This window comes from Colletotrichum orchidophilum, assembly GCF_001831195.1.
Source record: "Colletotrichum orchidophilum strain IMI 309357 chromosome Unknown Scaffold_11.1, whole genome shotgun sequence".
In the NCBI taxonomy this organism is placed as follows: Eukaryota; Fungi; Ascomycota; class Sordariomycetes; order Glomerellales; family Glomerellaceae; genus Colletotrichum; species Colletotrichum orchidophilum.
This window is the reverse complement of record NW_019172967.1, coordinates 186,720-213,807: the sequence shown is the minus strand read 5'-3', so window position 1 is coordinate 213,807 and position 27,088 is coordinate 186,720. Positions and strand designations below refer to the sequence as shown.

At 54.3% G+C, this 27,088-nt stretch overlaps 8 protein-coding genes across 8 annotated transcripts; 2 read left to right on the top strand and 6 right to left on the bottom strand.

Moving 5' to 3' along the window:
• Positions 1-1,526: 1,526 nt before the first annotated feature.
• Positions 1,527-3,339, bottom strand: CORC01_02037 (asparaginyl-tRNA synthetase; the record flags this gene model as incomplete). Its single annotated transcript, XM_022613689.1, has 2 exons — positions 1,527-1,653; positions 1,715-3,339. 2 exons carry the CDS (start codon positions 3,337-3,339, stop codon positions 1,527-1,529), a joined length of 1,752 nt encoding a protein of 583 aa, XP_022479780.1.
• Positions 3,340-4,763: 1,424 nt separating this feature from the next.
• On the bottom strand, positions 4,764-6,455 carry CORC01_02036 (arginase; the record flags this gene model as incomplete). Its single annotated transcript, XM_022613688.1, has 4 exons — positions 4,764-5,383; positions 5,577-5,906; positions 6,051-6,239; positions 6,323-6,455. 4 exons carry the CDS (start codon positions 6,453-6,455, stop codon positions 4,764-4,766), a joined length of 1,272 nt encoding a protein of 423 aa, XP_022479779.1.
• Positions 6,456-9,240: 2,785 nt separating this feature from the next.
• CORC01_02035 (cell division control protein 42) lies at positions 9,241-10,408 on the bottom strand (the record flags this gene model as incomplete). Its single annotated transcript, XM_022613687.1, has 4 exons — positions 9,241-9,306; positions 9,392-9,770; positions 9,992-10,111; positions 10,389-10,408. 4 exons carry the CDS (start codon positions 10,406-10,408, stop codon positions 9,241-9,243), a joined length of 585 nt encoding a protein of 194 aa, XP_022479778.1.
• Positions 10,409-12,996: 2,588 nt separating this feature from the next.
• On the bottom strand, positions 12,997-13,341 carry CORC01_02034 (uncharacterized protein; the record flags this gene model as incomplete). The annotated part of the gene is made up of 1 exon (XM_022613686.1): positions 12,997-13,341. The coding sequence occupies one exon, from the start codon at positions 13,339-13,341 to the stop codon at positions 12,997-12,999; it is 345 nt and encodes a 114-aa protein (XP_022479777.1).
• A 2,795-nt stretch (positions 13,342-16,136) lies between these two features.
• On the top strand, positions 16,137-16,886 carry CORC01_02033 (uncharacterized protein; the record flags this gene model as incomplete). The annotated part of the gene is made up of 1 exon (XM_022613685.1): positions 16,137-16,886. The coding sequence occupies one exon, from the start codon at positions 16,137-16,139 to the stop codon at positions 16,884-16,886; it is 750 nt and encodes a 249-aa protein (XP_022479776.1).
• A 910-nt stretch (positions 16,887-17,796) lies between these two features.
• On the bottom strand, positions 17,797-19,847 carry CORC01_02032 (uncharacterized protein; the record flags this gene model as incomplete). The annotated part of the gene is made up of 3 exons (XM_022613684.1): positions 17,797-19,014; positions 19,064-19,370; positions 19,426-19,847. 3 exons carry the CDS (start codon positions 19,845-19,847, stop codon positions 17,797-17,799), a joined length of 1,947 nt encoding a protein of 648 aa, XP_022479775.1.
• Positions 19,848-20,415: 568 nt separating this feature from the next.
• CORC01_02031 (voltage gated chloride channel) lies at positions 20,416-23,334 on the top strand (the record flags this gene model as incomplete). Its single annotated transcript, XM_022613683.1, has 6 exons — positions 20,416-21,231; positions 21,282-21,434; positions 21,486-21,600; positions 21,651-21,742; positions 21,790-21,975; positions 22,024-23,334. The coding sequence occupies 6 exons, from the start codon at positions 20,416-20,418 to the stop codon at positions 23,332-23,334; spliced, it is 2,673 nt and encodes an 890-aa protein (XP_022479774.1).
• Positions 23,335-25,191: 1,857 nt separating this feature from the next.
• Positions 25,192-26,043, bottom strand: CORC01_02030 (uncharacterized protein; the record flags this gene model as incomplete). The annotated part of the gene is made up of 2 exons (XM_022613682.1): positions 25,192-25,881; positions 25,954-26,043. The coding sequence occupies 2 exons, from the start codon at positions 26,041-26,043 to the stop codon at positions 25,192-25,194; spliced, it is 780 nt and encodes a 259-aa protein (XP_022479773.1).
• Between the last annotated feature and the right edge of the window lie 1,045 nt (positions 26,044-27,088).

The window sequence follows — 27,088 nt, the reverse complement described above, 5'->3', positions numbered from 1 at the left end:
TAGACTCTTTGGCTACTACGCTGCAGGCATACTCTCTCTACCAACTAGTCATGTCCATGCAAACTCTTGTGACAGCCGGGCAGTTCCGAGCCCGAATTTCGACCAACAGAGCTCGTTCACCAACTGTCTAAAGGAAGTTCAGAACCGGCGTTGCTGCGGGTCAGCCGGCATTCTCGTGAATGATTGTTCCGTCGATTGTATCCGCCACTCGGCTTTTTTCTTGGGCTGCGACTATGGCTAGTCGTCACCGCTACCACTCACTTCGGACCGATCGCCAGATACGTCAATGCGTGCGCGATCTGCCGTATTCGTCTGCGGATGCAACGGTAGTATGATGTTTCCATGTACGACGGTTGAGCCACCGCTTCGGGTTAACCCACCTTTCGGACGGGTTCGATATTTGGGCGTCGGACATTCCGGAAAGGTAATGAGGTCTTCTTGGATGTTCAAGCTCCAGGAACTTTGACGCAGAATGAATCAGTTGGGAGATATTCGAGGTTATCATGGTGTACCATTGGGCTACTAACACTCCCTTTCACGGCCAACGCTCAGCTCGCAACACGCCCCTTCCTGCACAGACGTGATCGGAATACAGGATACCGTCTGTTTACTCGCCATCGCCCACAATCCCTCCCAGAAGAAGGGCATCGAGACCTTCTAGAAGAGGTCTGATGTGGGTGGCTTCAAACGCAAGATCGGCCGAGCAACCACGAGCTGCAGGCTCTCTGACCATGTTCGGACTCACAGCGCGCACGTTTGACAACCACGGATCATGAAGATTATCCAATTGTCAATCACCGCGGCGCACCATCCCGTTCGGAGCCGGCCTCGGTCCAACGGTATTCAAACACAAGGTGCGCGAACAGACGACTTTTTTCGTCAATAGTGACTCTCACACATTGACATTGATTGCAGGTAGAGAGCTCGTTTCTGACGTTACCAGCAGCAAAGACCACGCCTTGCAAGGTTCAGCCTACGCTTCGCTGTCTCACTTTTTTGTTTTTGGCTTCGACTTGACAGCTCCTGCACTCCCTCCCACCTCGCGAAGACCATGGATCCCTTGGAAAGGGCTATGCTGTCATCGTCAGTCAGAGGACGCGATTTGCTGGTGATGGGGCCGTCCGTTGATCGGCCGAGAACAAGCGCAAACCAACGTAACGGAGTTGACTGCCCGCATTGTAGGCTCCAAACCATCTCGTCACTTGCTTCACTCCCTTCGGTCATCATGCCAAACGCTCAATCATCTCTGTCTTTCTTACTGGAGTCAGCGCTCCGATGGAGATTGGTGTGATATTCCGTAACTCCTATCTAGCCCATCGACACCGTCTCTGATGCGTTTGCAGCAAAATTGCTGTCAAAACCATTGCAAAGCTCCTCAAAACCCTGTATGATCTCGCTCATGCCTCGCCGCAGCACTTTCAAAGCACGCCGGGTTGTTTTTCTTCCCTGCTCCCCTCATCTCTCTCTCTCTCTCTCTCTCTCTCTCTCTCTTCTTTTATACCAAACCATACACTCCAGCCAGTTCTCTAAGGCTTGCAGCGTCCCATGTAGCGGGGATACAAGCATGTCGTACGAACGGTGTGCTGGTTGGCCAACCAGGCCAAGAAACGCTCGAGGCCGAGACCGTAGCCGCCGTGGGGGGACGTGCCGTACCTGAAGCAACATTGTCAGCATTGTTTGTCACACTATAGCTCCGAAAGGAACTGAATCTCACTTTCTTTGGTCAGTGTACCAGTAGTAATCCTTTGACGGGATTCCCTCTCTGTCGTAGGCAGCAAGGAGCTCGTCGTAGCCCTCCATTCTCATCGATCCACCGACAATTTCTCCGACGCCAGGCATCAGGCAATCGACACTCTCGGTGACACGCGGATCGTTGGGGTCCTTCTTCATGTAGAAGGCCTTGATCTCGGTGGGGAAGTGGGTGAGGAAGATGGGCTTGTTGATGATGTCGGTCATCCTGCGCTCGGCAGCCTCAGCAATGTCATCGCCAAACTTGTGGGTCTCGCCGTCCTCGTTGAGGATTGGGGGGTCTTGGGCGTTGAGCCAGTCAATGGCGTCGGTGTACTTCATGCGCAAAAAGGGGCGGACGGGTTTCTTGAAGTCGGGGTTGAGCTCCTTGACGTAGGCGGCGATCTCCTCGTCGGCGAGGACGTTGTCGATGACGCGGCACATAACCTCCTCGAGATGCGCAAGCAGGTCGGGGAACTCGATAAAGTCGAGCTCCGCCTCGACGTGAGTGTACTCGGACAAATGTCTGCGCGTCAAGCTGCGCTCGGCACGGAAGGACTTTTCGATACAGTACACGCTGCCCAAGCTGGGGAGAACGGTCTCGAGGTATAGTTGGGAGGACTGGGTAAGGTAGGCAGCCTCGTCGTAGTAGGGGACGGAGAAGAGCGTGGAGCCGCCCTCGACCTGGGTCTGCACGAGGGCCGGGGGAGAGACCTTTGTGATCTTGAGGTCCTTGTACGTCTTGGTGAAGGCCCACTCGACGGCGGCGCGGATCTTCATGATGGCGGACGCGTTGTCGCCGCGGAGGACCAGGTGGCGGTTGTCCAGCATCTGGGAGTCCCACTGGTTCTGCAGCAGCGAGACCTTGTTGGTGATGGCATCCTCGTCCGTCGGCGAGGTGCCAATGACCTTGTAGTAGTCGACATGGAGTTCACGGTTATCGGGTGCCGTCTGACCCTCGGGGACCTTCTTCAGCTCGCCGTAGACCCACAGGGAGGTTCCCTGTGCAAAGGTGAGGGCATCGTACGTCTTTGTGAGGTCGCCGGCCTGGAGCACGCATTGGAGGTGACCGTAGCCGTCAACGAGGGTGATGAAGGTGGCCTGCTTCTGGGCGCGCAGCCGGTGGATGCGGCCGGCAATCTTGACGCGGTCGCCCTTCTTGTCGGCCTCGCCCAGCACGACGGTCTTGTCGGCAATGGTGATACGCTTCGCGGCGGGAAGCGACTCGTCCTCCTTGATGACGATCTGCTTGGCGGCCTCGAGGGCCTGGTGGCGAGCCTTCTTCTGCTCCTCCTCCTTGGCCTCGATCTGGGCCTGCTTGACCAGCTTCTTGCGGTGGGCGTCGAGGGCGGACTGGGCCTTTTTCACGGCGCTCTTGGCGGGCTCCTTCCACTCGAGGCGGGCGGCTTCGTCATCGCCCGTCTTGGAGGCGCGGGTGAGGAACTGGCGCGAGGCGACGGACTCGTTGTTGGCGATATAAGCGGCGGCGAGGGACTTGAAGGGGGAGGACTCGGTGCCCTGGGTCGAGGGTTCGTCGGCGCCGGCGTCGGTGTCGACGTAAACCTTATCCTCCGTCTTGGGACGCTCGGCCAACTCCTGAGTGGCGGCCATGGTTGTGGTTCTACTAGAGTGAGAAATAATCCGCGATTATTGACTCAAGTCCGGCGGGTGGTTGTTGGGTAGTTGTATACAACAATTGTTTTGGGAAATTTTTGGGACAGTTTCTTGATGGCGGGGTAAATTATTCGGATTGAGTTGGTGGGAGGGACAGAGGAGCGAGGGGAGGGGTCCCGGAAAATGCAGGCGGGAGAAGTGTGGCCTGGTCTGATGTACAGCGTTGGGTATCTTTTTTGTGACTGTGCTGCGTGAGTCACTTGCAACCGAGAAGCCAGCAACAATTTGAAGAAAAAGTCAAGTCAAGGCGGGTATTACTGAGGGAAGTTCTTCCAGGTGAGCTTGGCTAAAGGTTGAACACTTCTTTATTTAACAGACTGTTTTACTGCTGGAAGCTGTATGAGTCACTTGGACTTGTCTGGGGTTTGTTACAGTGCAATATACCTCGACCCCTTGATGCAATTGCTCCCTGGGCTGTCTGTTCAGAAGACTTGCCTCCCAATTGAGCGTTGTAATTGCTCAGAGATAAGGGGAGCTCGGGCCCTACGGACACCTGGGCGGCTGGGGGCCCTCTTTCTTTTTGACGCGCCCGTTTTGCTGAGCAACTGGCTCCGAAGATAGGCGGTGCGTATCTGGGTCGGCCGGGTCCCCCTTGACTCGAGCGTCTAACGATGGGGAATGCATGGCAAAGCGACGGTGAGACGGGCGGTGGTGTTATTGTTGTCGTCGTCTTTGCGTGCTTACCGTAGGCATGGCGGTGAGAATGCCGGAAACTGAACAATCTTGGTTGTTTGGATTCGAGGCAGATGCTATCGAAGGCCGGCCTTGGGGGAAACGGGGGCTGCATCAGTTTCTTTATGAATGATGCGCAATTATTTGCAGTTTCATGGGGTCGGGTCAGTGAAGCTATAAAGGAGATTCGGGGAAATTGGGAACGGAAAAAGCTTCAAGATGCTCCCGACAGAAACACTTTTTGATGCGTGTCCTCTCTCGTGGTGTCCCAGCTTGCTGCCATCTCACGATGTAGTCGAGGACTCTTTTTTCTTCATTCTCGTTATTCCTCGTGTACAAGTGGTTACGTTGACCCAAAAAAAAAAAAAAACCCTGAAATATCCGGTGCTCGGTGCGAGTAATTTGTTTGTTGCACCATCCCTTGACTCGGTAACAATCTCGAGATTCGCTTCGCGATGCCGTGGCGTTGAATGTATCAAGCTCTGCGAATACCTTTTTGTCCCACTCTCGTTCTGGCACAGACAGGCCTGCATTTTGCTTCTAACCATCGCCTTCACCTTCATAAGCCAGGCTTCAATAATAATCCGAGATGACCAACTCGCCCCAGCGCCACTGGCCCAGGAGAACAGGCCGCCGCCTTCCCCCCCCCCTTTTTACACCTCACACCAACGCCCCCAAAATCAACCCACTCACAACTCATCCTTCTCGTCAACAACAACGTCAGCAGCAGCAGCAGTAGCAGCAGCAGCCTTGCCCTCCTTCCCCATCCCCTCTAGCCCCTTCTTCACCATCGAGCTCAGCACCTCGTACACGACCTGCGCCGCCGCCAGCGCCGTCTCCTCCCCGGCATTCTGGTACGCAGGGCTCACCTCCACCACGTCAGCGCCAACCAAGTTCAGGCCCTCGATGCCCCTCAGAATACGAATCAGCTCGCGCGTCGTCCAGCCGCCGGGCTCAGGCGTCCCCGTCCCGGGAGCGAACGCCGGGTCCAGCACGTCAATGTCGACGGACAGGTAGACCGGGTCCTCGGTGCCCAGGGTTCCCATGATGGACTTGACGATACCCGCGGTGCCAATGTCGTCAATGTCGTCGGCGGCGATGCGCACCCAGTTCTGCGCCGTGTCGTCCTCGTGGTCTGCAAAGTCGGTGCCCGAGAGGCGGGTACGGAGCCCCGCGTGCACCGAGGGCTGGTTTGTCGCGTTGGAGAGGAGGCCCTCGTTGCCGGCCATCCAGAACATGGAACCGTGGTTGAATTGCGTTGCTGTCCAGTAGGAGGGGTACTTGGCTGGGTGCCAGGTGTCTAGGTGAGCTGCGGTTCGTGATATGTGTGTCAGTCAACGCCATTCTTCCTACTCCGTATACGAGCTTTTCCATCCAGTTTTTTCACTGCTACTCTTTTTTCTTCTTCTCCATCTTGCCGTACGACATGTCAAAAGATGGTGGGAAGGGAAGAAACCATCCAGACACTCCACCGAAAGAGGACAAACGCGCTACCCACTCACCATCAAAATGCAACACCCTCAAGGGCGCACCGTACACCTCCCGGAGGGCCCTCAGCGCCGGCAGCGCGAGGCTGTGGTCGCCGCCGAGGGTGATGAGCTTCGGCCGGCTCAGCGACGACGACACGGGCCTCCTCTGCCCGAGCTCCTTGAAGGCCGCCGACATCTGCTCCACGGCGACGACGTTGTCCATGGGCGTGACGGGTATGTCGCCGCAGTCGAGGATCGTGGCCCAGTTGGCGTACGGGTTGATGCTGGCGCGCGGGTTGAAGCCGCGAAAGGACGTCTGTCTGCTCGAGGCCTGGCGGATGGCGCGGGGGCCGAAGCGAGCACCTTTTTGGATGAAGGGCATGTCAGTACGGCTGGTTTGTTGTACGTTCCGAGTGAAGAGCAATGGATGTGGTGATGGGGATTTTTGTGATATGTGGATTATGAGAAGAGAGATTGGGGTTGGGGTTTGGAGGTTTCCTTGCTCACCTGGCCTGTAACTAACTGCCGTGTCAAAGGGGGCGCCGATGATGGCGATGTCGTACAACTCGGACGGCGTCGTCAGGCACTTTACGTGCTTGAGATGAGCGAAGGAGCCGATGCCCGTGAATCCTAAACGCCTCGTGAGCCTCAACGTCTCCCTCGTACCCTCCCGCGCAACGGCGATGACTGACCCCACTGGACGATACTCGTTAGCTCACCATCATCTCATCAGAAGGGGGGGCTGCTTTGAAGATTGAATGATGTGCGGCGCCGACTACTCACCTCGAAACCCCATTTCGCTTCCAACTCATCCAGCTCGGCCTTGGTCCACTCCTTATCGTCGCCGTGGTTGCCGCAAGCAGCGGCCAGCAGGGCCGACGAGCAGCCCAGTAGCAGCGACGTCAACCTCATGACTGTAGTTGTATCTGTTCGTCAAGATTCCTCCGTAGCTGTTGTGTGTACCCCTTCCTCGTTGATGTAACAGTCACAAAGCAAAAGTGGGTGGAGAGAGAGCCAGCCGAATGCGCAAGAAATGGGAATAAGAGTCTCTCAATTTCGGGAAGTCTATCGAAAGGGGGAGGGGGAAGTAGGGAAGCAGCGGCTCGACAGCTTTAAAGGCAAAGACCGGGACCAAGAATATCGGGGACCGGAAGCGTAAACGACACCCCGACCGGCCCGGCGCGGGCTGCGCGCCCTGGGGGGTTGTCGTCCATGTTCGAGGCCAGACCGCCCTGCTCCACGTAGGTAATGTTCGGGAGCTTCTACATGGGCATAAAAAGACATGATCCGCCCGCTGGCCGCCCGCCGCGCAGTTGTAATTGGCCAAGGGCAAAACATGTGCCATGTTTCTTAACCCCAGACTTACGACCTTACCCTACATACATGGTCATTATCAGTTAGGACTGTCACCAGTATGACATGTTCAGTCAATTCAGCGGAGAACATCCGGAGTGGAGTGGAGGGCGGTCGTAGGTGGGGTTCGAGCTTCCCGACCAGTCGATAACGAGGTTTATCGTCCAAAGGAAGACCCTGCCGATGCCGGTAGACTGAGTGAGGAAATAAATTGTCAACGATTGCATTAGACTAGAAATGCTCGAGGTGCGCCAGCTCTCCAGGATGTAAACAGTAGCAGAAGGCGATTCGGATGGATTGGCGGGCAATGCGGGGTCGGTTGGTGTGTCCTGGCCGCCGGCGCGCGGGGCAGAGGACCGAATATGTAACTAAGCGGTATCCGATCAACGCCCGGGAATGGTATCCCCGTTAAGCTTAGAGACAACACCGAAACGTCCAATCGCAAAAGTGCGATCTTGTGTCATCTATCTATCATCTTCAGCGTTCCAAGCTATGAAGGGGAGAGAGCAGAAGAGGTCCCTGAACGCGTATCCGTACTCACATACAAAACTCGCTCCCCCCAATCCCGCACAGCCTTTGGACCTACCCCGACCAGCCTACCTAGATCTCCTCATTCTTGAACCACCCGGATCTTCCAATAATCCTCTGCCCACCTTATCTAAACCTCTTTGCCTTCTCCGCAGGTCCCCCAGGGAAACCCCATGACCGCCCTCCGTGGCGTTCGCGACGCGTCTTGAACATAGCCTCCGTAACGGTTGCGGAACTACTACGTAGACACAACGGTACGCCGGTACGCTGGGGGAAGGGGATAGATGGTGGGTGGCTTCGGAGGCAGGTAAGACAAGCGCCTCCTCCTGTCTCTCTTTTACTACTTCTCGCTCTCAGCCTCTCTCTCTCTATGTGCGTGTGTGTGTCTTTCTGTCTTTCTCGATAGAGAATGCACAGACAGAAGTAGTAAAAGAGAGAGGCCCGGGAGTCCCTGGCGTGAGCGTTTGAACCACCCGTTGGGATAAACGGCATATTCAAGTTCCTTACCGCATCTGTCTCGCATTGATGACCGATTCCATCGGATGGAAGACGGCGTGTCGAGCCTGCGACGTCATTCTTTTATGCAGTCCCCCCCCTACTTACCTTACGCGCCCTCTCCCCCCCCCCTTTCCCACCTCTTTAACCCCAGGCCCCTTCAACTGCTGTTGCCCAAAAGGGTCGGGCACGCTCAGGCAGGCGCAGCCACTGAGGGGTCGTGGTGGTCTTTGCACCATCGCGCGCAAAAGTCAAGTAGAGTTTAAGAGAGGGCGCAGCTGGAAGAAAAGAACATTCCACGATAAGATTGCAACGTCAGGTCTTCTGGGCAGAAGGAGCGGCGCAGCCCAAATTTGAGCAGGCTTTTCGACGAAGTTACTGCCCACCGTCCATGACATGCCGCTTCCAACATGCGCGCCTTGCCATCTACGCACTTCCCCTCCAACATGCTGAAGCAAAAGTGAGCAGATGGCGTGTACCGAGGCGGGCAAGCGGGAATGACTCGCCTTGTCAATCCGATGTTGGATGCTCTGTTCCGCCCACGCATTTTAATCATCAGCAGTCAGTGGGAGATGATCCCCCCGAGGTCATGCACTCTTGCTGGTCGGTGCTCGCTCGGCTCAATCTGCAGTCTGTGGCTGTGAACGGGAATGTGGATAGACACCTGGGGTTTCAGCGCGTAGAGAAAAAAAAAAAAAGACCATCGATTTAAAGTGCACTCCAATCGCCAAACTGTCCTATCGAAGTATTCCTGCCTGCGTGATGAATTTACCCATCCCTAAATGTAGAAAAGCAAGAAAGACCACCGAGATCCGGGCTACAGCAAGGAGTATTGGGGATGCGGGAGGGATGAGGGGCTGGGAATTGGTATGGGGATGTTGGGACGAGAGAGAACTTTGGGAATTTGTAAACAGAATATGGAAGGGGAAAACACAGCCCGTCGACTTGCCCACTCATTCTCCTCGCAGTCCCCGGTCAAGATGTGCCTAGAAGCCCGGACCGCCGCGGCCAGATGATCCAATTCAAATCCTCGCTGTCGCTGAACCAGGAAGCCCAATCCATTAGTTTGCGAGGAACGACCGTCCTTGATCGGTCCAATGTTGCGGTTGATCAAGACCTAGCGTGTCCAATGCCATGCGCGCTGCAAAAAAAAGAGGTCCAAAATGCCGTTCGAAGATGGAAACCAAGAACCGTTTGCGCGCGCATCTGGATGGCAAGAGAAAATGCCCCAGCCCGGTTCTCGGCTTTTCCGCTCGCCGCCAGAGCCAGAACTGGACAGGGCGGGAGGAAAGCAAGACCCATGCGTCAAGGGGTCCCACGATCAGAGAACAAGGCACTTGTGTGACTTCTTCTTCGGGGCGGGAGGCTCCAGAGCCGCAACAATCGCCTGTGTGGACGTGTCAGTATAAGATGACCGTGACTGAGGTAAATGGGACATGGAGGGAAGAGCAGATCCAACGGGGAAACCGTACCTCATCGAAGACATCCTTCAGCTTGTACTGCGTCAGAGCACTGCACTCAACGTACTTGACCGCACCCAGATCCTTCGCCATCCGCTCGCCGTCCTCTTTCCGTACGGGAGACATCTTCTGCTTAGAAAGCTTCTCGCGGACGCTGGGGTCCTCGCGCAAATCGACCTGGGTGCCGACGATAAGGCAAGGAACGCCGGGGCAATGGTGATGTACCTCGGGGAACCACTTCTCGCGGACGTTCTCAAAGGAGGCGGGTGATGTGACGCTGAAGCAGACGAGGAAGACGTCGGTCTGGGGATAGGAGAGGGGGCGGAGTCTGTCGTAATCTTCCTGACCGGCGGTATCAAACAGTCCCAGTGTGTAAGGCTCGTCACCGATCCTGCGTAAAAGAAGAAAAATACCAGCATCAGCGAAAAGGCCTACCAAGTGTTCCAGCAACTTCTCATCTCTTGCGGCATCTTTTTTCCTGGTGCCCTATTGCCCATTCATCCATCCGTCGATTCATCCGCCCTTTGACCATCTCTTGAAAAGACCCCTTTGCCTTGGCTTTGTAGAACTCGATCTTCAAGTGTGCGGGAGGTGCTGCAGGAGAGGACTCACATAACAGTGACGGCGTAGTTATCGAAGACGGTCGGAACATATTCGGAAGGGAACTTGTTCGTCGTGTAGCTGATGAGAAGGCATGTCTTTCCGACTGCACCGTCGCCGACGACGACACACCTAGAACAAGAGAGAATCAGTTTTGATGTACACAAAAGTAGCGAGTGACATGCGCGCTTTGATGGCTGCCATTTGCCGATCGTCAAGTCTGGATGGGCAACAGTAAGGCAAAGCCTCCTCCAAACCCCAAGCAACAGGTGGCAGTGGGATCCGGCAGCGACCACAACACTGCGGACAGGGTAGCAGGAAGGCGAAATAGTGGGAAGGGTGATGGGTGTCGGGAAGGAGGAAAGTGAGAAAATGAGGCATGGTGAGAAGCGGCTCAAAATGTACGCACTTGATAGTAGCGACCACCATTGTCTAGATCAATGAGGCTCCTGTGCAGGAGCAGAGACCTGTGGAAAGAAGAACGAAGACCGGTCTCTCAGTCTCTCTCTTATCGCGCGGCGCGTCGTGTCGTGTGTCTTGTCTTGTCGAGGTCGGGGTCGGAGTCGGGTGTGATTTCCAGGCGCAGGTAGTTGGGGGTTAGAGTGGCAGCGGCAGGAGGAGTCGGGTGGTAAAGTGTGGTAGTGGTAGTGGTAGTGGTAGCCGTTGCTGCAGGGCGGAAAGATGAGGTGGGTAGTGGAGACGGGGACGGGGTCGAGGTCGAAATGGGTGGGCGGCGACGAAGGGGAAGAAAAGCGTGGATTGGGTCTGGTGCCGGTGTGGTTTTTTGGTGGCAGGAGGTGAGGGAGGGAGGAGCGAGGTAAGGAACAAGGTAAAGGCGAGGTAAAGAGTAAGGCGCGGGTAGGGAGGAGCGAGTGAGAAGGAGGCGACGACTGGACAGGACCCAGCCAAGGCAAGGACGTGGGAGGTCACAAGTGAGATGTCGTCGGGGATTTTTATTTTATTTTAGCAAGGTAGCGATGGCGTCGGCGGTGGTCTCGACACGCGCTGCAGCGGTGCAGCGGCAGCGCACACGCGGGAAAGTGGAAACAGCAGAGGGAATAGAAGGGGGGAAGGATGTAGCAGCAGTAGCGACCTTGCGTTAGGGGCTTCGGTTTTTTATTTTATTTTTTAAAAACTCCCTTTTTCTAATTCCTTCTTTTGCCGAGAAAGGAGGGCACCCGGGTGCGAGAAGAGTGAAGGGAACAAAAAGGAGGGATAAATTAGTTCAAAAGACAGATAGAATTGACGAGTGTCAGTTGGTGTCAGTCAGTGTCAAGGCACGGCAATGGGAGGCTGCAGGAAGAAAGCCTTACACGCACCACGTGTAAGGTACATAGAGAGACAGAGAGAGGTGAATGAGGCATACCTTGGTAAGGTGTGTATGGTATACCTAGGTATGCGTGTCTCGACACTCTCAAGATGAAGACAGAAACGGTACGCATCATACAGTCATCGCTTACGCTATCGTTTCTGACTTGAAAACAAGGGAATAGAAGACAATATTTACCCTCTGTTGAATTGGTTCGGCCAACTATCCATCCGTCCACCCACACCCACATGTATTTACTCCCGAGCCTTTTTTGGGACTGATGAATGGAAGGATGAACAAAGACTTCCATGACAGTTGACAGGAAACTCAAGCAACAGTTGCAGCCAACCAGCCCCGGGCAACCATCAAGGGATGCAGGTGCAGGAGATACGGGGACGGGCCCTTCCCAGGTTCTCGGCAGGGACGTAAACTACGGATATACAGAGTACAGATACCTGTTCAAATCAATTCGCAATGCCTCACGAGGGTAGCAAATCCCAAAGGGTGACAGGGTCATGAAAAGGGGAGAGAGGGGAACTCCTCACCTCGAATCAATGGGCAGTGGAAAAGCAAGCAATACCAAAATCTCTCGTCTCATCTTTCCCTCATCAAAGTGACTTGTTGCTGGACCAAGTGCCTCATGCCCTGAGCCTGGCTGTGAGTTTGCGCACTGAGCATGACTAGGGGGATAGAGATTGGAGAGTGCCCGTGTCGGAAAGGGTCTTCCAGGTCTTGGGTCTGTTCATAACCACCACCACCGACACCACCGCCGCCGCCGCCTCCTCTTCTTGCTCCCGCATCGACGTGATAATTCGGTGTTTGCAAGGCTTGTCTTTGCAATGATTGGGGTTGGTGCCTTGTTGTAGACGGGGACCACGGGGTAGTCACGGTTCCGGAGGGATGGATGGCGCCTGATCGGTTGGCGTTGGGGTGCTTGAGGTGGCCTGGTGCAGTGCTAGCTGGAGGGCATGGCCTAACCCGGAAGGTCAAGAACGTCCAGCCATGTTCCCTTTGATTGTGCGGAAGACGACAGGGCCATCCGTAGGCACCAAGGTATCGGATAACCAAGGGCAGACGTGGTTCAATGCTGCTGGATAGCCTGGATTCTGGAACGAGTAGCCTGGTCGGGGGTGAGCGGGGCTTCTTCACCCATCTTCCACCTCGCCAGCTTGCCTTTAATTTGTTCGACGTTCACCTCAACTTCCAGGGGTTACGTAGCCATCGTCGGTGCCATGCCCCGGTCAATTCATCTCAGTTTCAATTGCCATTTTCGAATTTCTCCTCCTGTCCTTTCCACTCATACCAGAAGGGAATGAGATGCGGTGATATGAACGGGAGCGCAAGCAGACACCCTTCTGGGATCTACCAACGAGGCGCTAACCCATCAAGCGCTTGCCTTCTATACCGAGAGGTGCGTTTCTTGGTGTCATTGGGTTACCGATGATGCCCGGCACAGCGTACCTAGTCCTGCCGCCCCTCCGTACCAAGAACCGGCCCAACGATCCCCAGGCTCCCAGCGAATGCCAGCAAAGCCAGCCGGATCTAAGTGAGGTAGGCGCGCGGCCACGATGCTGATGAGTTGGACAAAGTCTTGGGATTCTCGGCTTACTGGTTCCGTCCGGCTCTGGTTCTGGCTTGGGGTTGGGGGCGCGGGGCATCGTAGCCTGCTCCTCCACTTGATCCTTCACCGCCCTCACCGACCACTTTTTTACCCGTAAACAGTGGATCGTCCGTCCCCCGTACTTGAAAGAGCGGCATTCGCTGGCTCGGGCTGAGCTGTGCAGATGTTAAGACCGGCTTCGACTCCAGCAGCAATGGCGTTGCGACTGCTTTGGTAGTCAAGGGCCCAATGCCACAAGGTGTTAAGCGACGAGATAGTGCCAGTTGTCTGCAGAAGTTGTGTATGCTTGGAGTGCCAAATGGTGGTGCGTCTAGTGTACCCGAATTGTCGAAACTCCGAAAGTCGTCCAGGTGAGGTACCGTGGAACCTTGGAGAGCCCGCGTCACTGCGCAAATTGGGCCGGGGGGGACTTTGGGCCTGAGGCGTTTGCATCCCGTTCCCCACCATTCATTCTCACTTCGCAAAATGCATGTGCTTTCAACTCCCTAAGGTATGTACCTGGTAAGCTTCGACGAGGAAGGGAGTTACGAGTGCACACTGAGGGACGGGAGGTAACTACCTGTCTTAGGTGCCTACCTACGTACACTCTATTCCGCGTACGCTTAATCTGTGCTCTTGGATGAATGTGTGAGGCAGGAGACATTGGATTACTTCCAATCAATCCATCGTCCAACCAAGCTTCTGCAGCAAGACCCAAGAAGCACTCCTAACACCACCGCCTGCTCTTGCCCCTGCACCCGCAAAGCACGAGCAGATGCATCACGGTCCTGGAATCACGCCGGCCAACCCGCACATCGCATTGGCCTTTTACGCTTACCAACGCACATCTCGCCAAGTGCCGTCTGTTACCGGCTCATATGTCTCCCTCGCACCTACCATACGGGCCATTCTCGTCCAACCTTTCACAGTGGAGTGGAATGGGCTTATTCGGGTCAGTGCGAGGCATTTGGAGACGCCCTCACACCAGACAATATCAGACGAGAATACCTTAGCCGGGCTTCGTGACAGTCTCTTGGGCGCATGAAAAGGGAAGAAATGCCCCTCCCTCATCAACAACTCAGCCCAGCCCGGGTATGTCCAGCAAACTTTTCACCAAACCTTGCACGATCTATTTTTCTTCACGCAGTCATTCCAAGGTTCTTCGCTCCCTAGATCCGATTCGTATCGACGCCTCCTCGTGTGAGCCTGAAAATCGTAAGTTTACCACCAACGTCGGCGACCTCCTGCCACTCGCGGCCTTCAGCGGCGGCCGTTTATCGAGATGGGAAGGGGCACCGGTCCCAGACCATACATCGTTGCTTTTCGTCAATGCTGCCATAAGCTGCGGGATCTAAGCTACTGGGCCCCACCGTCTCAGACCGACACTACACTAATCGGCTTGAGATGGCCTTCTCGGGCGGATCCGCCCCTCCATCAAAAGCAACGCGGACCCAGAATAACATGCCTTTTGATCTCGACTTCGCCATACGGTTTTTCTTGAAACATATTCGTCGATATCATCCGAGTAAGAGAGGCGTTCTTGCTACGCTGCCGTATGTCACTGGCTACCGAAACTCGACAACTTGGATTGGTGATCCTCGGGGGCGCGAACTGCTTGTGCGTTTGGTTCACTCACCCAGCAACTCACCTAGCAATTCGGCGGTAATACTTTCTTCGTCTTCAGCTCCACTCCACGGTCTTGAACCTCGACGTTCAACCCTGACACACCATCTCGTGGCATGCCGTATCAATTAGACTCCATCCCCTATGCAGCCTTTCTTCTGTAGCTTGCCGTCCCGGATGCTACCCTCGCTTCGCGCTGTCAAAATGGGCATCGAAACACCGCCAGGCCCGCGAAGTATCTCTGAGGTTGGACGATGCCTTCCAAGTCATAGGGACGACACGCGTTTGAGGTAGTCTCCCATGTACAGGGAATAAGTTAGACGGAAACCCGCAGCCTTCTTTAACGCTTCGATCCGTCCATGAATGCCGCACCTGGCGCGATGGCCCTGCTTGCTTCCCGTCGCACATCACGTTATCGTTTTTATTTTGATGTCTTCCCCGTTTTCATTCAAGTCCCATTACCATTCCAGGCTTTGGAACAAGAGCCAAGCACTCTGCTTGTCTATCCTCAGTCCCACCTGCGTCCGTCGCCCTAGGGTCCTGTATGATCGATCACCGGGATCACCGACATAAAAGGACCATCCCCGGCTCGTGCTCGACAGGTTGGCGTTGACAACGGGAAATACATCCCAATAGGCGGTCGGACCCCGTGGCGGCGTCAATCTGTGTGGCTATTATCCTGACTGTCACGTCTTCCTTCAGACGGCGGCATTCTTCCGTGCTGCGCCCACAAGGCAGCACTCGACAGCAACCGTCCCCATCAACGTCGAAAGCTGAAACATGAAGCTATGCCAGAACGGTTGCATTGGTACCAACGCATTACAAACAACAACCGACCCGACGGCCTTCCGAGAATAAAGACAAGGCAGGATCCCAAGGGGCCAAAGGAGACGGACAGGACCAATCCTCCACCTGTCTTTGTTCCGCTTTGTTTGTCGCCGAGCCTCGACATCGCCCCAGTCCTTTGTGTGCGTTTGTGTGTTCCATGCCACCGTTGCATTGCATTCTTGCACGTTGTTTGCTCGGCCGTTTTCTCTGTTAATTTAATCTTTGGGGAGCGTATCCGTATCTTGGCGGGTGGTATTTCCCGTTGGAATGTCTGGACCGCGGGATCGTCGCATGTCAGGAACTTGCCCGGGAAGTTATTTTGATTCATTCGCTGGGCTGGCGGCGGACAAGCTCAAAGTAGAGCTACTGTAGCTGTCGGTCCCCACTGTAGTCAAAGGGCACTATGACGGACGGACGCAATGTACTGCTACCCACTGCCACAGACTCGGGTCTTCCAGTCGCTAGCTCAGGGCTACCCCTGCATGAGGTGCCGTCCCTTCTGTGCAGATCATCGCTCAAGCCACATTTAATTTCCTACAGAGTACGGATGCACATGTGAGGCTACAGCCGACAATCAACCTCATGCATAGCCCTACGGGACCACCTCGTCTTCATCGCTCAGAGTCAGACAGCTCAGCTGCGTACGTGCCTTGGGTAATCTTGACGACACCGCGCCCTACCTACACACTTTGATTCTCTTCAGCCGCACACCTCAGCCACAGCAAACGATCCGCCACCACCCCCTTTGCTCAACTGTGCCCCGCCATATCTCACAGGCACAGCAACACGAGGAGGCAATGGAGACAGAACGCATCGACAGCCTCCTTGAGCGCTACCTCATCCTGCTGGACGAGTACACGACCTTGCGGGGGCGTCTCAGCGGGACTCAGGCCGGGATGTATCAGAACATTGCACGAGCCAACTTCTCTGCGGAGAGGGGCGTTCGATACGGGCCCGACTATTACGACGAGCGCATGCAAGCTTCGAGAACCCTCTCGCTGTCGGCGGACGACAGGGGTGTCGCCCGTTTCGAGGTTATCAAGCTTGCAGATGATGCTGTGACGGAGCCAATGGCGGAGATGAAGGCTACGGAGGCTGTGAAAGACGGGGCATCGGCGGCGGCGGCAACGGCGGATGGTGATGCTAATGCGGCCCCGGGCACAAAGCCGGAAGGGGTGGCGTCCGTTGATGAGGTACAGGCGAACGGACAAGCGGAGCGGGAGGAGACGGAGAGGGAGAAGGAGAAAAAGACGAAGAAGAAGAGCAATGATCCTCTTCGGTGGTTCGGGATCCTGGCACCGATGCCGTTGAGACAGGCCCAAACGCTATCGGTGCAGGCCGTGCAGGACATCATCCCCCGGTTAGTGTCGGTGGACGCCGAGATGAAGGATATCGAGATCGAGGTCCGCCGGGCGAAGAAAAGGCGAGCCAAGGCGGAGACGGCAGCGGCGGCAGCGGCAGCGGCACTGAAGAGGAGTGATGGGGATGAAACTGGGGGAATTGTTCGGCATGAGCCACACGCAGTAGTGGCTGTTGATTCAACGTGAATGGGGCATTTCTTCCAAGGGAAGATGAAATCAAACCCCGAATCATCCCGACTATCCATTCTCGTGTCGCTATAAGTAGCCCTTGAGTTCTCATCTCACGGGATTAATGTCGACAGCAGATTGCGACGGACGCGAAAGGGGAACTGCTAAATATTGAATCCGTGGTGTTGTTCAGTGATGATGATACCTGAATCTCACTCAATTTTGTGTATCCGGCATGCGTCATCGCCCGATTGAGGAAAACCCTACTCCTCCAAGATCGATCGCCTGCTCGAGGACGTGAACAACAATCAAGTTGTTTCTCGTGCAACATGTAGGTTTTGCTAGGATATGTGGGCTAGTTACGTTGCGTATTCCGGGCTTGATGGACACTGTTCTCTTGATGGGGCCAGCATTGTAGTCGCTGGCCAGAGGGAATGTCTGGATGCGAGAGTTTGCTCTCTAGGAGTCTGTTGCCTTGAGTGATTCATTTTGGGATTGCTTGTGAAGGAAGGGGGGCGACGAGGATGTGGGCGATGCTCTATGATTTGCCTGGCTGACATGGTGATGATGTTGCAAGGAACGCAACTGGAGTATGTCCGAGGCTCATTTCACCGCTCTGAGCGTGTTTGTGCCTGCGAGCAGCTTAGGACACCATTCTCGAAACGTCTATCACGGGAATGAGTCAATGCTGAGAGTGGCATTTCGACGGAGTATTCAGATGGGTGGTATGTTGCCGACCTTGGTAATCAAGACTTACTCCCTGCAAATCCGAGACGGCGGGACTCATCCAGCCGACGACCTTCCAATTCTACGTTGACCACTTCCGATTATGACATGACACTTTGATGCATGAACCTTACCAAAGTGAGAGGGCTCAGCTCAACGAATACGAAGACATCTGAAACAGCTGGCTTTCTATGAGCTGGAACTAGCGAAGTCTACCTAGTGTCTGAAGCACATCGTCCAAGGACTCTCTCAGCGGGCCATCGATGCCCACGTGCTTCTCGAGCTGCCCAGCTATGCCGAGTATGGCGCTGATCGAGTGTACATAGCGCCGGCTCATACCGTATGGCGCGCCCACGAGCAAAGCAGTTGTGAGCTGGAGAGCCGCGATCTGAGCCTCTCGGACGAGCAGGGGCTGCTTGGCTTCGGCTTCGAGGCCGTGCCAGGCGGCTACGGTCGTCACGAGGGCCATCCATTCTTCCCTTGAGCCGGTTTCCTCACTCTCCACGATCGGCAGCAGAATGCGGACAATCTCGATACCGCGCGCGGCTTCGCTTTCATCGCTTGACGTTGATGTGTGTTGAAGGATGGCCACGAGGTCTTTGTTCAAAACATCCCAGCCGTTGTGTGTTGTAAACTCTTCCAGTCCTGCCTTCTCGACCAGGATGCCCTCCAGACCTACCAGGATTGGTGACCGGAAGTCGAGACTTTCTGGAGAACTCGACTTGTAGAGGTCCAGGAGCATATCCGTTAGTCCTGCAGCTTCTTTTCTCAACAGGTCGTTATCATCCTCGCGAAGCCAGATAGCTAGGGTTTTGATAGCTGCCAGGATTAAAGGGTCCTCGTGGATGTTACTCTTCTTTGACTCCCAAGAGATTGTCATCCTCTTTCCCATGGAGGTGTCGGTCTCCTTCGAACGTGCGTCGGGGTGTAAACCAAAAGCACCTGCCACGGCCGCATCCCACCTGTCTCGTAGAAACTCGATTGCCAGGGACAGGGCTTCCGAAATCGTTCGGCGAATCTTCAGCAGGAAGTCGGGTGGCATCACTAGGGAAGCTGGCGATGAACTCTCATCGTCGAGGCTTTTCACCAGATAGCCAATGAAGTGAGTTGTGACATCAAAGGCCGAGCCCAGCCTCTGTGCTATGGCTGGGTAGGTAGGATCATTGAGAAGCTCCAGGAGGCGGGGAAGACTCGCTCTGGTGTCGGTAAGGAGAAGGGTAATGAATAGGTACGAAAACGGCTTATCATCCTTTTCATCGCTGATGAACAGGAGCTTTGATGCTTCTGAAGGGAATACCTCGAGCAAGGATGCAGCCGCAACGGTGTAGGCATTCCTTGCCTCTGGCGTAGGCCGGCTGGTGAGAAGTCTCTTGATGAAGTCGACCAATGTCTTTATCCACTTTGGATTTGAAGGTAGGGCCTGTTCAAGTGTAAGTCAGCTGCCTGTGTCGTCTCATGGGGGAATCTACCTCAGGATCCGAATTCCGCAAGAACTTGCCGAGGAACTCGAGCAGTGTGACACCATCCGTGCCAATGAAAGTCGATACGAGGGCCTGAATGGTCCCATCTATCCTTGACTCCAGTAAAACTCTCTCTTCTGCGAGGCCAATGCAGTTGATCCAAGCATAGGAAAAGATTTCGAGAGCAGATGGGTTGTTCGGGGCAATCTCAACTAGAGGAGTTACATCCTCGATATCGAGGAACACCTTTGCTCCTTCTGGAAAGGCGACAAGATTGTGGAGCGTCTGAACAATCATTTCAGATGTTTCTCCAGAGCTACAATTATCGTCAGCGTACATCGTGAGATTGTCTTGGAAGGCTATTGGCGTACCTTTGCAACAAACAGGAGACCAGTAGGGGTATTCTTCCATTGAGTCTCTTGTCTCTTCTCGCCTGGTCTGGTAGAAGCAAAGCGAAAGTATGAATCACCGATACTGAAAGGTCTAGCATGTTTTTTGCGTCCTTCTGACTGGATTGCGTAGATGACCCTGTCTTCAGCAACCGATCCAGGAACTTGGGGGAGATGGACTCCCAAAGACCCGAGACGGTGTCTGCATCGTTACGCAGCTCCTCCGAGTTGTCGAGTACGCTTTTCAACAGCGCTAAGCCAACAAATCTAGAAGTATCATCTTTGGCCTTCAACATACTCTGGATTTTATCGAGCGATGCGGTTTGTTGCGTTCCCGGCGTCGGTTGGGGGGCCTCAGAGGGTGCTTGCGCCGTGGCGGACTCTGGATACACTTGGTCTGCCATAACTAAAGCTCCTGGTTGCTTTTGTTTCTTATGTTCTGTGGTGACTCGAGGAGTAGCTGAGAGAATGCAAAAGGCTGGTGAGACAGCGTGTAAGTCGAGTGTTTCAACTCTTGGTTTGCAGGCCGGGTAGCCACCACCACCTAATGTGGAATGCACACTGCGATTTAGTAGCAAGAAAATAATGACCTGCCACAAAAAAGGGTGCAAAATTTGCAGGCTGTCAACGTTACAGGAAAGATAGGATGCCAAGATCAGATGAAATGATGCTGTGTGAAAAATTGCCCCGCGCAGAAAGACCCAGATCGCGGAAGGAACCCCCACAGTCAGATGCATTCCCATCAATAAGACCCCTGCAGGTGCTCCTCTTGGCCACTTGCCCCGGCGTCGCATCAGCCGCAAAACGGGCCGCCAGGGGGCCCGAGCTTCCACACCGAGTCAGCCACGCGCGGCTCGTCACCGAGCAGGTATCCATCCGGTGACGGAAGGTGATACTGTTTCTGTCCGTTTCAAAGACAACAAGATGGCTATGATCTGAGGATATTGGGAGCAGTGTCGTCAGATTCGCATCATGGCCGGTCCTGCACACAATGATTCGTCCGCCTCGTCCTCATCGCGTCCGCTAAACAATGCCGCCAGCAACAGCAATAACGACCCCGCCGACCGAGATGAGTTGGACTTCTGGAGCGAAGACGAGGACGTCGCCGATGTCCTGATCGAAGACCCAATCCACGAGGAACTCGACGAGCCCCTTTCCTTCAAGCGAAAACAGAAGCAGAACGCTCTCTCGACTGCGAGCCGCTTCCTATCCGCCTTCACTGGTTCGCGATCGGGCACTGCCTCCCCTCACTCCTCGCCGCGAGTGCGAACGCCGACCCACGACCCAAACCGATCACCTCGGAGGGCGGGCGCACATGGTGCTGCGAGCCAGACTACCAAAGATGGCGCGCCGCTGGATTGGTACGTGGAGGGACCAGGCAGAAGAGTAGGATACGAGGATCTGACAGCCATCGATTGGATTTTCGAATACACAAAGGAGCGTCAGCGTCTGCGTGTCCTCCACTCAGGCGCGCAAGGACTGCTTGGGCTATTCAAGCAGCTCGCAGATGCCAGTGAGGTCTGGATCATTCTGATTTTGACCGGCATGGCCGTTGGGGCTGTTGCTGCCGGGATTGACATAACGACCGATTGGCTTGGCGATCTGAAGACAGGGTACTGCTCTAACGGCCCGGAAGGAGGCGCGTTCTATCTGAACAAGAACTTTTGCTGTTGGGGTTATAATGAGATGTCCAAGTGTGCCGGTTGGACGCCTTGGGCGAAGGCGTTGGGGATTTCTTCGGGCGGTGGGAAATGGTTCATAGAATACTTCTTCTTTCTCATTCTCTCTGTAAGTCTCGCGCTCCCGCGGCTTCGCAGCTGTGTTCTAACGATTTGGAGGTCATTCTGGCATCAGCAGCGGCGATGCTGGTTCAGGAGTACGCAATGTATGCCAAGCACAGCGGTATACCCGAAATCAAGACGGTGTTGGGTGGGTTCATCATCCGAAGGTTTCTTGGCAGTTGGACTTTGATCACCAAGTCCCTAGGTTTGGTATGTTATCTGTCCGTTCTTCTTATCCCCCCATGTTGATAACTCCTGTAGTGTCTCGCAGTTGGATCAGGCATGTGGCTAGGTAAAGAGGGACCCCTAGTCCACGTTGCTTGTTGCTGCGCCAATCTCTTTATCAAGCTTTTCAACAACATCAACGACAACGAGGGTGAGCCAAGTCTACAATGTATACAATGTATAGTACTGATGCGATGACAGCTCGAAAGAGAGAGGTTCTCTCTGCTGCTGCTGCCTCTGGCATATCGGTGGCTTTTGGCTCGCCGATTGGAGGCGTGTTATTCAGTCTCGAGGTTGGTACGATTGGCCTGCTCTTAACCCTAGGCTAATCGCTTATCAGCAACTCTCCTACTATTTTCCGGACAAGACCATGTGGCAGAGTTTTGTCTGTGCCATGACTGCGGCCGTCGTACTTCAAGCATTCGATCCATTTCGCACGGGCCAGCTTGTCATGTACCAAGTCAAATTCAGTACGGGATGGCATGGCTTTGAGCTCATTCCATTTGTCTTTCTAGGCATACTTGGTGTAAGTCGTCCCGCCCATGGATGACGAGATTTATTGACAGTTTGCCAGGGAATATACGGCGGTCTCTTCATCAAAGCAAACATGGCCGTAGCACGATGGAAAAAGAATACGCCATGGTTACCAGGGCCTATCACGCAAGTCGCTGCGATTGCCCTTCTGACGGCACTCATCAACTACCCCAACCATTACATGAAGTTCCAGACTTCAGAACTGGTGTCGAACTTGTTCGTCGAGTGCTCCAAGTATGTCGACGATCAGATCGGTCTCTGTAAGACAGGAGCTGCATCAGCACCGACTATTGTTCTACTGATCTTTGGGGCTATCCTTGGATTCTTTCTCGCCACCATCACCTTCGGCCTCCAGCTGCCTGCCGGTATTATCCTGCCTTCAATGGCCATTGGGGCTCTGACCGGCAGAGCAGTTGGCATTATTATGGAGATCTGGGTTACGAACCACCCTACGTTTTTCGCATTTGCCTCCTGCGAACCAGATGTTCCCTGCGTAACACCGGGAACTTACGCTATCATCGGTGCGGCAGCTACACTTGCCGGCGTCACGCGAATGACTGTCTCAATCGTCGTCATCATGTTCGAGCTGACGGGAGCTTTGACGTACGTCCTTCCCATTATGATCGCGGTTATGCTATCGAAATGGGTGGGGGATGCATTCTCACGGAAGGGCATCTACGAAGCATGGATCCATTTCAATGAGTATCCGTTTTTGGACAACAGCGAGGAAATGGTAATCCCCGATATTCCTGCTTCCCAGATCATGACTCGTATCGAGGACTTGGTTGTACTCACGGCGACGGGCCACACCATTGCCAGCCTCAAGAACATCCTCGACACGCACACCTATCGAGGGTTTCCGGTCATTTCAGATCCCCGTGAAGCCATTTTGCTGGGATACATTTCGCGTGCAGAACTCACCTACAACCTGCAAATATGTTCGCAGCCACCGCGATCCCTTCCGCCGGAGACGGAGGCCTTTTTCTCTCACCAGCCTCTCGCGGACCCACGCACGACTCTTGATCTCCGGCCGTGGATGGACCAAACGCCCATAACCATGGCATCAAGATCCAACCTGCATCTTGCCGTCAGCTACTTCCAAAAGCTCGGCCTGCGGTACGTCCTGTTCAGTGACCGCGGTGCTTTACAGGGTCTCTTGACCAAGAAAGACGTTTGGTACGTCCTCAACGGCGCCGAGGAGACACGTCGGACAAGCGGGCTGTCAAGAGGTATGGGAGTCGAGACTGGTCTCACGAGAGAGGATGGCGGTGGCGAGCATCAAGGTCTACTGAGGGACGACGGGCATGAAGAGGGAATCGGCCCGGCAGAAGATCGGGGACCGATTTTATAAACTAGAGCATTATCTTGGGATAGTGAATGATTGTGTTTCAGATACACGCATGAATGGAAACTTTTACGACTCGAAAGCTTCGTTTTGTCGACCGACCCCACGCACTTGTGAATGTAACATTCGTTAGTACAGATACAATTGGGAAGCTGAGTGGAGTAAACGTCTGTTTCCACACTGGCAGGTCCTTGTAATCATAGGGATAAATATTGTCTCGAGTGGCTAGTATGAGTTGCAGACAAGATTGGGTTGTCGCCTCCATAAACATTGAAGTCGATTCGACCGGCAAGTTATCACCACAAGCCGGTTCCAATTCTCTCAAGACCCTTCTATAAGATCTACAAGAGCAGCAAGAAGGTGTTTCCGTGAGGGCCGTTCTAGAAGCATACAAAAGTGCCTGTGCCTCCCTTATCAAAGCAATCCTTTTATTGAAGAATGCTCCCCCATCGCAGACCTTATCGACGTTTGAATGCCCCCCCATTGCGAGTTTAGCCAACGGGTTCCACCCAGGCGCAATATTGTTTCCAAGATTTCAGGTACTTCCTTCCGATGCATTCACGTAGAGCCTCTGATCCGAAACCCATGCTTCTGTTAAAAGCGAAGCAATGCCCGGAGCAACATGACTCTATGGATGGAGTCACGCTTTCAGTACAGCACGTACTAACGGTGGAAATGGGCGAAACTGGGACCTATCTCATCGGAAAGAGAAATTTCAGATCTTAACAGCTTTTTGTGGCTACTGCCTTTAGGCCGAGTTATGTCGGAATCAATAGCGGCCTCGTCCACTTAATCTATATATAAAGCGTATGTTTCTAACAAAATTGTGGAGTGTAATGAAACCCTCTTATAAACATTAAAGGCAGTAATTAAATATAACTTCAATAAACTCAGATCCCAAAGTTCGTAATGTCCATTCCGTATTTCCCAAAGAGACTTCTTTCAAAACATGCCTCGCCTAGCCCTCAAGGGACAAGTGAGAGGGTTGGTTTGGGAACACGCCTGCTCACCACACATTTAAACACACACAAACACACGTACAAACATACCCACTAAGGAAGGTGGCGAGCACTTTCCAAATCCGGGCTCAACTTTCGAAATTCAGCCATCACGCCACTCCTTGCGTCTTTGTCTCATTGAGGTGCGGGATGGCCCTGCCGACGCAAGGCCTCGCACTACATGAAGATGGCTTTATTCGGATGTCCCGAATTCCTATCCCCGATGCCTGTGGCTACTATTTTTTGCGAATACAGGCAGTTGTGCCGAACATGTTTGTGTTACGGCATTCCCACGGTGGTCCCATTTACATTCCGCTTTCTGAATCATTTGCTCACAGGTCAAATTTGTCCAGAGGAAGAATCTTCCTACGCGGCCACAGATGTAAATTGGCTTCATCAGTGTTTACCCAAAAACCGAGCGAAAAGTGCGGACTTATCGAGGTCCGCAGTTGTGTTTCACATCAAGATGTTCGAAGTCACGACAGCTGCTCTTTAAAAATAGCATAACCCGGGGACATGAGGTTTCTCGGTCTGGCGAACCCGAAAGTTCAAGGACTAGGAAAAGCTTGTTTCCGTTGGCTACTATCATCCACATAGCTCATAAATGCACTCTATCGATAAAGAACTAATACAATTTGGCGGAACACCGCGAGTGTTCCATGACGCTAAAAAGAACAGAAAAGCCAAAGGGTATCTTGGAAATGCAGTCTGACCAGCCCAATACACAAGTCTTGAAGCTCATGCTCGCGGCAAAGACACCTCTATGCCCGCAAGTGGCGCGCGTGCTGTTACCGTCTCTCGCCTTGACACGTTGTGAAACCCGCCTCCGGAGCCGCCGTGATGCCCATTTCTGAGCGGTCCCGGGCTATGCTGACCCCAGAGCCATGATACACCACTGCGGTGGAGTCCAGTCCGGGCACAGGTCGCGAACGGCCTTCATCGCCGCCTCCATCTGCCTCGCCATCTGTTGCTCAAGCACGCCGTGTGGATTCGCGGGCAGCAAATCGACCTCGTTATCGTAGACCGGGTTTTCGTCCCGGGGCACGAAGACGAGTTGTTCCAGTTTCGGCATGCGGACGCGGATCTGCTTGAGGACCTCCACCGTCAGGTTGGCGGCGGTCATGGACTGGTACATTGCGTCGACCCAGAAGAGGGAGTCGTTGATGGCGAGACGGCGCACTTCTGAGATGTCTTCGGGGTCGCAGAGGGCCATTACTGTGCGGAACTGCGCCTCGGAGGCCATGTAGCCGTCGCGGGCGCCAAAGTAGAGGATATCGTGGGCGTTGTCAAAGAAGATTTGGCCGGGGTTGCGCGTCATGCCGAAGCTGAGGTGGTACGATTTTTGAGCCTCGAGGCGGGATTCTTGGCAGGCGTGGAGGTTGACGGGTAAGGCAGCGTAGGACGTACACCCGCTCGTCGACGGCCTTGGTGACTGGGCGTGTGAGGCGAAGGAGAGAGACTTGGCACCGCACCTGATGGGCACGACCCGCGGTGGTGGAAGGTTGAAGTTCCAGATCTTGAGGCGGAGTTCTACGGGCAGCCTTGAGAAGAGATGCTGTGATGGCTTCGGTCAATAGGGCTGGACGCGGATATGAACCAGACGGGAGATCGACGGAGCTAAACGTACAAAGTGGTCCAAGGGCCGAGGTGGTATCGCTCGCGCGGCGCAGCCGGTTGTTCGCATTCTCGGAGCGTACGTTGTTGTGATGGTTGACATGATCTGTATGACCCGGGGAGGACGGCGGCGCAAGACTCTGACGGTGGTTTGCGACGTTGAGTTCGCAGCGTGGGAAGATGCCCAGAACGAACGTATGTGTTGTGAGGCCAGTGGGGGACACGATGACGGGCTGACGGAGGGGTGGCAAGCGTGAGTGGTTATTATATCGCCGCGACGCCGCGGCTACCAGCGCTATCCCGGGCAAACGATACAAAGGATAAAGGATATGCCTGCCAGGCTGTGTCCCGCAAGGTCCAAGGCGACTCGAGACATCATTAGACTTCTTTGACAAATACCCAGCCCCGGTTCTCCTCACAACCAGAACACTGGGGTAGGTGGATAGCTGTGTACACAGCAGCTTTTTCGTGATTCATGACCACTCGACGAATACACACCCCAGACTGCATATGTGCGTCAGGGAAGAAAGTGTGGCGGCCCAGAACCCGAGGCCTTGGGTCGGGGCGACCAGGGGTGCTCCTGTTCGTAGGATTCTGACGGCCATTGCTCCTTTTCAAGTTAGAATGGCCTGGATGACAGGGTGCTCAATGTAGTCGGAGAGCTCGAGGGCGGGGTGCCGACCCAAGGGATGGTCAACATCCGTTTGCACGACAGAACTGCACAGATGTCGGCATTGCCAATGAGCCACAGCTACCGGGACTTCGTTATTACAATGACACTGTGCCGTATGTGAGTCAATAATGTTTGATGTACCCTTGATGATAGCATATTTGTTCATCTCGATGGGAGATAAGAGTGTGAGAAGTTCTCTGCAATGCAGGTGAAAAGTAGAAGCCTTTGGAGCCTCGAAGTCGAGTCAAGGGGTGCAGATCTGCGGGAGTGCTGTTGGGGAAGCCAAAGGGGTGCGAATTGTGATGGGCCGGATCCATCAAGCACATGTGAATATGTTGCGGACAGACATGGTGGGCTTGTTTGGCCTGGCAAGAAGCCTGTAAGGATTCCCGTCCGCTACCTACTCTACTTTCCTGTGCCTGTCACGCCTGTCTGGTTATCCGGATGTCGAAAGAAAGGAATTTGACCGGCCGTA